This window comes from Hipposideros armiger, unplaced genomic scaffold (assembly GCF_001890085.2).
Source record: "Hipposideros armiger isolate ML-2016 unplaced genomic scaffold, ASM189008v1 scaffold_621, whole genome shotgun sequence".
NCBI classification, from domain to species: Eukaryota; Metazoa; Chordata; class Mammalia; order Chiroptera; family Hipposideridae; genus Hipposideros; species Hipposideros armiger.
In genome coordinates, this window is record NW_017731971.1 from 57,900 (window position 1) to 68,451 (window position 10,552).

The 10,552-nt window shown below is 54.7% G+C and overlaps 2 protein-coding genes across 5 annotated transcripts in view; both read right to left on the reverse strand.

Moving 5' to 3' along the window:
* SV2A (synaptic vesicle glycoprotein 2A) overlaps nt 1-10,552 on the reverse strand; it is a 13,932-nt gene extending 3,380 nt beyond the window's left edge. The window contains exons 1-10 of the mRNA XM_019625375.1: nt 10,459-10,552; nt 9,044-9,224; nt 8,110-8,261; nt 7,874-8,007; nt 7,145-7,234; nt 6,800-6,910; nt 6,525-6,613; nt 5,712-5,876; nt 5,371-5,504; nt 4,336-4,541 (exon numbers count right to left, since the gene is read on the reverse strand). Coding sequence (XP_019480920.1) covers nt 4,336-4,541; nt 5,371-5,504; nt 5,712-5,876; nt 6,525-6,613; nt 6,800-6,910; nt 7,145-7,234; nt 7,874-8,007; nt 8,110-8,261; nt 9,044-9,224; nt 10,459-10,552 — 1,356 coding nt within the window. The remainder of the gene's footprint in view (nt 1-4,335; nt 4,542-5,370; nt 5,505-5,711; nt 5,877-6,524; nt 6,614-6,799; nt 6,911-7,144; nt 7,235-7,873; nt 8,008-8,109; nt 8,262-9,043; nt 9,225-10,458) is intronic.
* Nucleotides 7-10,552, reverse strand: part of LOC109372301 (synaptic vesicle glycoprotein 2A-like) — a 16,260-nt gene continuing 5,714 nt past the window's right edge. Inside the window, exons 1-2 of one of the 4 annotated variants that reach the window (XM_019625379.1) lie at nt 1,661-1,832; nt 7-976 (exon numbers count right to left, since the gene is read on the reverse strand). In XM_019625379.1, coding sequence (XP_019480924.1) covers nt 166-624 — 459 coding nt within the window. In that variant the 5' untranslated portion in view covers nt 625-976; nt 1,661-1,832 and the 3' untranslated portion in view covers nt 7-165. Of the gene's footprint in view, nt 977-1,274; nt 1,357-1,394; nt 1,601-1,660; nt 1,833-10,552 lie in introns of those variants that run through there. The other 3 variants (XM_019625377.1, XM_019625378.1, XM_019625376.1) reach the window with 3 other exon arrangements.

Genomic DNA, 10,552 nt, shown 5'->3' on the forward strand with positions numbered 1-10,552 from the left:
CCCAGCATGCCTTTGTTGGAGTCAGACAGGCACATGTCCTTCTCCGCACTGGGCAGCACGAAGCCTACCACAAAGACCTCGACGCCGTCAGCCATCAGCGCCAGACCCAGTACAAAGTAGAGTGTCCACTGGAAGCGGCCGTGGCCACACTCCCGGAGGATGGCTTCATACTGCTGGGCCAGTTCTTCCCGTTCTTTCCTCCGTTGTGCCTCCCCCCGGCCTCCGGGGGGGACCCTCCCCATCATCCAGGCCCCCCCTCACTCCAGCCAGGGGGGCCCCATCTGTCATCTGCTCGCCTTTGCCCCCAGACTCTGCCCGGGGGATGCCCTGATATTCCCCCTCGTAGATCTCATCATCCTCATCGTGGCCCTCAGTGGCATCGCTGGATGCGCCCCCTTCCTCCTCGTCCTGGGTCCCTTCCCCACGGTAATAGCCATCAGCGGGGGCAGGGAAGTCATCATCATCGTCATCCTCCTCAAAGCGGGAGTAGGATCTTCGGGAATATTCGTCCTGGACTCTGTCCAGGCCCTTCACCACCTTCTTGGCCGCATGCTTCTTGACTTCCTTGGCAATGTCTTTGGCCCCACGGATGAAAGCTGCCCGGTCTCGGAAGCCCTCTTCCATGACGGGGCTTTGGGGACGCTTCACCGCAGCTCCCCGTCTCCCTGCTTCTTACTCAGCTTTTGCTCAAGGACCCGTGGAGTCAGAAGGACCCGTCCCCCAGTTACTTAGATGAAGGCCGTTTGAGTATCTTTGGGCACAGAATAGGAGAAAATAGGCCCTGGCCAGTGAGTGTCCAGGAGAAAGGAGGGAAGGGAGCTTTGGCATCCACTTCGTTCAGTTGGGTGCATAGGGAAGGGAGAGGGGGAGCAGGGGGATGGGAAAGGGAGGGGGAGCCAGCTTGGGGGTGCTAAGCTGGGGAGCCAGGATAACGCAGAAAAGGCTGCCTACTTCTTTTCTAGGCACCTCTGGAGATCTAGAAAAGAGAAGAGGGAGAAAAAAGAGGTTGTGAGGCCTAAGATGGTGAAGAAGGCCAACCCAGAGCCCCCCCACCCCTGCAGCACATGGTCCAGAGATGGTCTGCTTGCTTCAAGCCCACACTCAGTAAAAAGAGATAACTATTGGGGCCAACTGCAGGTCATTCAGTATAAGCCCCCTTACCTTGACCTTGGAGACTAGTTCCATGGGATTTGCTCCCGAAACAGAATTCTTTTCCTGACCACCCCGCCCCCTACCCCCCACATCAATATGAGACCCCTTCCTTTACCACCAACCTGCAAAGAACAAAACAGGAACTAGGAGACATCAGGATTCCCTACTCTAGTCTGGTCTGCGCCTCTTGCTGAGGGCGCCGCTGGGGGAGATTGTGTAGAAGGAGCAGCAAGAAGTCCAACCTGTTGCCTTCAGTCCACTGATGGCGTCTGAAGGCGGAGCTTCCACAGTGCTCTCCTCGGGTCCCATGGTTACAGGCCTCCCAAGGAGGGGGTCTTCTCCCAACATAGCTCGGTGGGCAAAAGCTCTGAACCAGAGTCAGGTTTGGGTTTGACTTCCGGCTTCAGCACTTACTAGCTAAGTGACCATGGACACCCAAGCCTCAGTGCCTTTTACTTAAGGAGGGGAAAGTAAGGATTAAGTGACATAATGCATATAAGCTCCTTACCTTAGTACCTGGCACAGAAAAAGTGATGACTAAGTATTAGCTATTGCTCTTTGTGGCGATTGTGAGATGCGTTCTACTCCCTCACGAGACCCCAGAACAAAAGCCTCTTCTGGGTGCTGTCTAGGGTGAGCCGGAGAAAAGGGGTACAGGCAAGGAGAGAACAGGTCCAGTGCAAAGCACACAACAGTTATGCAACCGAACTTGAAATCCCAGCTCTGTTATTTACCTACCAACTGATCTTGGGCGGGCTACGGAACTTCCCTAAGCCTCGGTGTCTTTGTATTTAAATTGGAGATAATAATCTCTCTTTCTCCAAGTCCATGTGAAAATTGAATCTCAGACTAAATACTCTATGAATTAGTTTCCTTCCTTCCTATTAGATTGAAAAAAATGTGAAAGAAGCAGGAAACAGCCAGGGAAAAGCAAGGGGTCAAACTTAGATGCTATTGCCCAGTGTTCTCCCAATACAAGAATTCCAAAGACCCATCTGTCTGTGCTCAAACTAATTCCAGCAGCTGGGCCCACATTGTCTCCAACCAGACAAACAAGGAAAGACTCAAAAGAAGGAGACCTGGGTGATGGCTGGCTGCGGCTACCTTCCTTCAGGACATCATGCATGGGCCCTCTTTCCCGGGTGGGGGTGGGAATGGAGATGACTGATCACACACACTTCCAACATGGAGGAGTCTAAGGTCTATAGTCGCACCTCTTTCCTCCAGGGCCTCCCTTCCTAATCTCCCTTGATCTTTCCTGCTCCTCCTCCAGGAGTCAGGGGAAAAGGAGCCCACAAATACCGCATTGCGTAGGAGGCTGGTATAGAATGAAGGGGGCCTTGCGTCTTCCCCCCCAAAAGAAGACATCCTCCAGAGGGAGCCTTAGGAGGACCCTCCCACCCCCCACTTCCTTCATAAAAGCAGAGAAAGCAGAACTAGATTCTCATCAGAGATCATTCCCCTAAAAATATCCGGCCTCCTTCTGCTCTTACCCATCCAAGGCCTTCATTAAATGTCACACACACACACACACACACACACACACACACACACACACACACACTGGGAGAAGGGGGTAAGTAATGCTACATGGTTCAGAGAGAAGCATTGGCAAGCAGAGCCTTATCCCCTCAGGACAGATGGGAGCAGTGGACCACGATGACCAGAACCACTGACCCCTATGTCACCTTCTTTCCTGTGTGGCTCAAGGCCCAAACCATCTATGGAATCCCCTCACTGCGTGGCAATTTGGTGTCCTTTCTTTCCCAGCTACCATCTCCCCAGCCCCCAAACCCTGAAGGAGGCAGAGGGACCCACCAGGAGCCATACCCTATGTTTGTTAACACTATTTACCCCTGAGGGTACACGCAGGGTAGAGAGGCCCCGAGAGCCCAAGCCGGATGTGAAGGCTCAACAGCCAGCTCCCCCCGGGGCCAACAAGCCCAGGAGGTCAGGAAGGAGAGAAAGAAGACAAATTCTTTGAGCTGGTGAGAAAGTGGTGCTATTTTTAGCCCCCAAAGCAGCACAGGGTGGCTAAGCCTGGGGGAGAGAGAAGATTTGGAGACACGGAGGCAAAAGGAGACAAGATTCAGGGTTACACAGCCCTTTAAGGCTGACAGGGAAAATGTGCCCAGGTTCTCGGCAGAGGAGACGGGAGGACCACCGGGACTCCTAAGCAAATGCTGCCTTTCAGGATAACTCACTCCTCCCTGGATAAGAGGAGCGCCCAGAAGCCCCCCACTCCCAATCAAAGCCCCTGCCTTTGGGAACCACCCGGATCCCCCAGCCCTCCCTAGCTCAGGTGACAAGGTCATTTAGAAGCAGTCACTTATCAAAACATCCACGGAGGAGGAGATGAGGTATGCTGAGGGAGTAGGTAGGTGCTGGAGCACCTCTCTTGGTTCCAGCTGGGTGATTGAGCCTCAGCCCCCACCCCAGAGCAGCCAAAGCTGCACCTCTCACCCCTACATCATACCCCAGGGTTCCCAAGATGGAGCATTCACAGGTTCTTCTGAGGGGGAAAAAAGGTGTCAGCTGAGAATGCACACGGAGGAATACGGAGGGCAGAGGCAGCGACGCAGGAAGAGACCTCCACGCCCGGGCAGAGAGGCCGCCCCTACCCGCGTTTGCGGCGACCCCCGCCCCCACCCGCCTCCGCTCTGCTGTAAGGAACCAGCCCCTATGATTGCCTGAACAGATTCTCAGCGCCTCCCCTCACCCTTGGTCCTGCTGCTGGACAAGTGTCCATCATCACTCAATAGCCCTTCCCCCCACCACGGGCCAACTGCCTCCAGAGCCATCATCCGTGCCCCCAATCCTGATGGTCTGGTGGCTTACCACCTCTATCTACCCAGCATTTCCGTTCTTCACCCCCCTTCCCTCCCTCCTTCACCTGCCCTTCCAACACTGCCCCCCTCCAAGTCCAGTCCAGCAGACTGAGGTAGCATCCATTCTCAGCCAAGGTCATTTATCATTCTTCGGGGGGAGGGACGGGAAGGGGGGTCCGCCAAGGTGAGCAGGGGATTGGAGTTTGAGGGAACCCTATTCCACCTAACAACCCCCCACCTCCCCGACCCCGTCAATATCTGAGGAGGGGAGGAGGGTAGCAGGGACTTGGCTAAGGTAGAGAAAAACACCCCTCACACACACACACACACACACACACACACACACACACAGANCAAGCATTCGGAGCCTGCCAATCTTGTCCATGAGCAGGGCAGACACGATATTACCCGGGAGCACAGCCAGCGTCCCCAGGAAGCTGACGAAGTACACCATGTAGGCACCCTCGCCCGTCCCCGTCACGTCTAGTGGGCAGCCCTCCTTGTTGTGCAGGAACGTGCTGTTCACCAGACGGCTGTTCACAAACTTGTACTCAAACAGGTCTGGGGTGAAGGCCAAGACAGGCGGGCAGTCAGGTCAACTGAGAGAGGGAGGCTGCTACTGCTTACGGCTCAGGGCTCTACCTTCGCAGGGAGGGGGGGTGTTTTAGCAGTGGGGGCTCTCAGAATCGTTCAGGGCTCTCTCATTGCAAAACATCAAATTACATCACCATAGGAACGGGAAATCTTTACAGCAGAAAATATCATAGTCTATCAAATGAAACAGTGTAACAGGCTGTTTCCAAGTTTTCTCATTAATAGTCTGCTTCCTGTTTTGTTTTTTCTCCTCCCTGCTGACTACAAGCAATAGCATTGCCATGGTTTAGGAAAAATTACTGAGAAAAATACTTTAAATCATTGAAAAGTCCTATCCATTATTTTTTCCTGCAAGGTGGGAAAAGCTCATGCAGTACATCATTTGGAGGTGGGAAACCCCCTCCTATGCCAGCATTTCATGAGCATGGAGTCTGAGAATCACTGTTAAAGAAGTGGATAATGCAATATTCCCAATCTTTTCCCCACCAAACATCCCTTTTATTACTTTTCCTAAGGAGCCTGTTTTGAATGGTTTTTGCCCCTTCAAAAGTGCATTCATACCACTGCATTGAGTTGTTTTAATTCCAGGCAAAGAAACGTGATATTTTTGTCAGATGTTCTGTCAATTTCAATTTCCATTAGGTTTTTGGAATTAACTGGTGGTAGCTAGAGGGCCCCACACCACCTTCCCCCAAAGCTCCCAAGAGCTCCGCGTGAGAGCCCTGGGCCAGGGACCCCTCCTCATGGTCCACCCAACCCCGGGGTCTGACAGCCAGCAGCCACTCCACTCCCTTACCCGTGTTGTAGAATACAGTGTTGATGAATGTGCAGTTGCGGAAAAACGTGTTGCTGGAGGTGACATCCTCAAAGTAACACTCCTCAAACAGGGAATCCTCAAAGGACACCGACTTCAGACGCAGCCCGATGAACCTGGAAGGCCAGGATGACACAGGTCCTTCCCGTCATCCTCACCCCCTCCTCCAAGGCCCTGCCTTCCGTGAGGTCACAGGACGCTGTGGCACTGAGCAGAGACCACAGGTCCTTGCCCCAAAGTACTTGTCTCAAAGCTCCCAGACTCATAAAAGAGACACGGGGTCTAAGGGATGGGAAGAGAGGAGCCAAAAGGTCCACACGTACTTGTCATTGAAGTACTGTCCCCCTCGATGGATCTGATTCTCCAGGGTGAAGTTAAAAGTCACGTGCTCCACACGCTCCCCGGGGAACACTTTGGTGCGGGCTGCGTAGTCCACCGCCTGGAGATGGCGGATGGTGTCGGGAAACCAGACAGTCAGGCCATAGTAGCTGAGGAGCCAAGGGCGATGCAATCAGGGCTCAGGGTCTGGCCCCGGGCGGTCCAGAGTGAGGGGGAGCTTGCAGATCAGCCCATGTCAGGACCTCTTTCACCTCTCCAGCCTCGTCCGTCCCTCACCAATTGCTGTGGTCCTTCTAACCCTTCCACCGTACTCTTTATCTCACAAGCATTTGCTCTTCCCTCCGCCTAAAACACTTTCCTCTTCCCACCCTCAGCCTGACTCCCATTCCTCCTCCAGGACTCAGATCCCCACCCCACCCCAAATCTGGGCTGGGAAGCCCCTCTCCTGAGCTCCCAGAGCACTTTGTCCTTCCCCCACGTGGCACGCATCACACTGCTTTATAGCTGGTTTTGTGTAGCTCCCTGGCCAAGATGGAAACCCCCTGAGGACTGGGGCCACATCTATTTCAGCCCAGCACAGTGCCTGGCACACAAGAGAGGCTTAATACCGCTCAGCTTGTAGTACAAGCTTGTTGGATTAGTGAATGGAGCAGAGGAGCAGGGTGCAGGATCGGAGGGGGTCTGGACAGCGCCTTCCCTCATGATTCGCCCCCATTCGTTTCCATTTTCTCCACCTGTCTCCCAACCCACACACCATCACGTCCACCACATACCACCCGCCCCACCCACCTCCTCACCTGAACGACATGGTGAACCACACACCCATCATCATCAGAGTGATGCGTCGATATTCTGGACCAAAACAGGAGAGGAAATTCCCCCAAACCTAGGTGGAGGGGAACAAAGTCAGACAGCGGCTGCCCTGACTTCTAGCACCCTCAGCTCCCCATGTTTCTGCCTTAACCACCTCCCTTCAGTTCAACCACCACCCCACACACACAGGCTCGAGCCCTGCCCTCCTGTCCACCTCTCCTCCGCCCTTCTCTCTCGCCACCATCCAATCCACCGTTACCTGCCCCCCCAGGCTCAAGGCTCGGACCCCCCAGCGCTGGTACCAGGTCCCTGTGTCTGACTGGATCTCAATCAGCTCATCCTCCTGATGGATCGTCTTAATGTGGGTTACCTGAGGTCAAGAGAAGGGGTGTTGAGTCACTTAGTCTGTACCTCCCAGCCCCCTCCAGGTGCCTCACTTTCTCCTTCAGCAGCAAACTGGGAGGCAGGCTATACCCTGAGAGATCTTGTTGAGGGAAGTGTGGTTAGAGATGCTAGGAAAGTGGGGAGTTATCCGGAGAGGGGCCAGGAGGGGGCTGGGGTGCACCAGCTTGCAGGAGCGAGGCGGGGGAGCGTAGTGACTTACCGAGAAGACTCGCTCAGGATGCCCCTTGGCTCGCATGTTGGTGTCATGGACTTGCTTCAGCACCATCCAGGCCTCGTCATGCTTCCCATTCTAGAGCCACAGACAGAACCCCCACTTTCAGGTTAGCCCTTCCCTGACCCAGGGTTAGAGACCCCTGACCTCCAACTTGGAGTCACAGAACACTAAAAGGCCCTCACCCCAACCCCTGACCTATGGGCACATCCATCACCCACTTTGAGAGAGCCCTAAGTGGGGGTACAGCAAAATATAATCAGACTTGGGCAAGAGTGGGGGGAGTCCAGAGGACAAATACAAGCATAGGTCCTAGGGATCCCCTGGTACAATGGAAAGAGAAAACTGAAAACAAGGCAAATGATGGCTGTGAGCAAGTGTGTAGTCAGAGAAGGGGCAGCATCGTAACGTGGGCTGGACCAAAATATAGTTGGAGGGGGAAGTGGGAGAGTAAAACCTCTGGAGCTGTAAAATCAGGGCCAGGGCCCCTGCCTATAAAATTTTAAGCCACCCATGCTTGAGCAGGTCCCCTGGTTTCTCCACCCACAAAACCTTTCTGGAGTTTCATTCCAAACAAAAGAAGTAAGATAAAGTCCCACAGAGAACAGACCCTGTGAGGAAGGAAGGCAGCCATATAGGATCGAACCCAGCCCCCAGTGGTGTTTGAACACAGGAGCCCCTGCTGCCCTCCCCTGAGCCCAGCCCCAACCCCGTCACCTCCAGGAAGAAGCGGGGACTCTCAGGCTGTGTGGTCAGAGCCCCGATGGCAAACACAGAAGGAAAGGCGCAGACGAGGACAAACACCCTCCAGCTGTGAAACTGGTAGGCAGACCCCATCTGAAAGCTCCACCCTGCCAGGGACAGTCACAGAGTCAGCAGAGAGGCCACTGGCTGGGGGTTCCCACCACTGGGAGCCCAGGGCAGTCTGGGGGCGCTCCCTGGGGGCTGCTCACCGTAGTGGGGGATGATGGCCCAGGCCATAGCAGCTGCGTACACCCCACCAATCATCCAGAACATGCAGAGCCAGCTCAGGTGCTCCCCACGTTTCTCCTGGGCTAGGAACTCCGAGAAATAGGAGAAGACAATGGGGATGGACCCTCCGATCCTAGAGGGCGTGCAAGAATTCAGCATTGGAAAACGGCCATGTTCCTGATCCCCTGCCCCATTGCTTTGGACCCCCAAACCCCTTTCACCTTCCAGACCTTTTTCAAGGCTCCTTCTCAGACTTACTGCCCTACAAGCTCACCACCAGCCAGCCATCAGGCGCCCATCCCTGGGACCCTGGGAACCAGCCAGGCAGGTCTCAGGGAAAGGGAAGGGCAAACATTGAATCTTGAAGACACTTCAGAGTTGAAGGGAGGGAAGATAATTTACAGAAAATGGGAAATTGGCCTCCAAAAGTAGAGTCTGAGGGCAGGTATGTGGGAACAGGCCAGAAAAAAGCTTGGAGACAAGGAGGGAGTACATTCAGGTAGAAGTACAGGAGTGGGGGCGGAGGTCAAGGTTCAGAGTTCAGGCAGTTGTGGGTATTAGTAAGGTCTGCTGTGAAATGCAGGAAATAAGGAGACTCTGGGAAGGGGATAACTCGAGAGTCCACAGGTGCCCAGAGGTGAGGCTGAGACCCACCAGGCCTCTTCATGGAGCCAGGCTCAGGATGGAACTAAGGGGTGGGGTGGATCGACCATGGAACGGCATTCTGGGCGGGCAGCAGACAGGTCCTGGACAGGGAGAAGCTGGCCTGAAGATGGTGGGAGGGGCAAAGGATTCATTCCACTTGTACATACTTGAGGTGCATCTGGTGGGCCTGGCACTGTGCGGGGCCCGAGAGACATAACAGTGACCAAAGCACAGTCCTACCCTCCAGAGCCTCAGGTCGCAGACACTCACCCAACCCCAGAAAGGAGGCGGCAGAAGAGGAAAGTGCCGTAACCCTGGACGAAAGATGAGAAAAAGGCGAAGACGCTGTTGACGGAGAGCGAGATGAGCAGACATTGTCTCCGACCCAGACGATCAGCCAGCCCTCCCCAGAGGAAGGCTCCCACCATCATGCCCAGGTACACGATGAGGCCTGGACAGAGGAAAAGAGGCAGGTGGGGGATGAGCAAACACTCTTCCGTTCATTAAATGAGCTGAAAAAGCAGCAGATGGATCAAGGATCTGAAGGACTTCTAGAAGCTCGGTCTACCTAGAGATGAGAGCAAGTGAGAGAAGCTGAATTGTGTGAGCAGAGATGGAAGGCGATCTCTGCAGGCCGGGGGTTTAAAGGCGGGACTACAGATATGCGAGAACCCCAGAATCCTTGCTTCCTCTCCCTCTTGCTCTTGCTTCTCACTCTCTGGCTGGCTGTCACATGCACACACAACACCCCCACCTCTGGCTTGCCTGGAATGAGGAATGAATGGCCTAGACTCCCAGGCTCTCCCAGGGTCCCCCCTACCCTCCCTGCCTTGACACCTTCAAAGCAGCAGGAAATGTTTCATGTCCCCTGGGAAACAGCTCCAGTTCTTCACGCCTCCCAGGAAATCCTCCCCACAAAACCCATCCTTCACTCCTTGCAGCTCCCATACGCCTGATCATAAGCTTTCCTGTTTCTTCTTTCATAAATTCAGTGTTGGAATTCATCTTGAAAATCATCTACTCCAAACTCAACATTTTACCCGTGCCCACGGCCAAGCCCCAGGGAAAAGGGACCTGCCCAAATCATGGCAGCTTGGTGGCAGATCAAGACCAAGATCCTTTCTGAGTGAGTCTAGGGGTTTCGTCCCTCGGGGGCCCCATCAGGAAGAGCCATCGAGAGAGATACTCGCTGGCCCCTGAACTCTCCCAAGGCTGATCAAAAGCAAGTGTGCCCAGCTACTCTGGCTAAAGGCAGGCCCCGATTCTTCCCCAACCCCCACGACCCCAAAAGGACCCTCCCATTTAACCCAGGGAGCTTGCATGCTGACTTCCTTTTGCCCCAATCAGGGGAAGGGGGCAGGAACCCAAGAGGGAGGCTCTGAAGAAACATTAAATGGGGTCCCTCCTCACATAGCCACCTTCTGCGGACCACCATCCAACCACCGGCCCAAGCCCCAGCCCAGCTGTCGTCCCCCAGGCCCCTCTTGCACAAACAACCTCACTGTGACCCAGCCCCAAGAGGAGGGAATGTGAGGGGGCACCGTGCAGAGGAACCCTGAGCCCTCTGGAGACATCTTGAGAGCAGGGTCCCTGGGAGCCCCGCAAGGAGGGCAGGAGTTCTCAGGAGCAGGGCTGTCTCCAGAGTTTGGGGCAGGACGGGGCTGAGTGCCTCCGATGTGTCTTACCCAGCATGCCTTTGTTGGAGTCAGACAGGCACATGTCCTTCTCCGCACTGGGCAGCACGAAGCCTACCACAAAGACCTCGACGCCGTCAGCCAT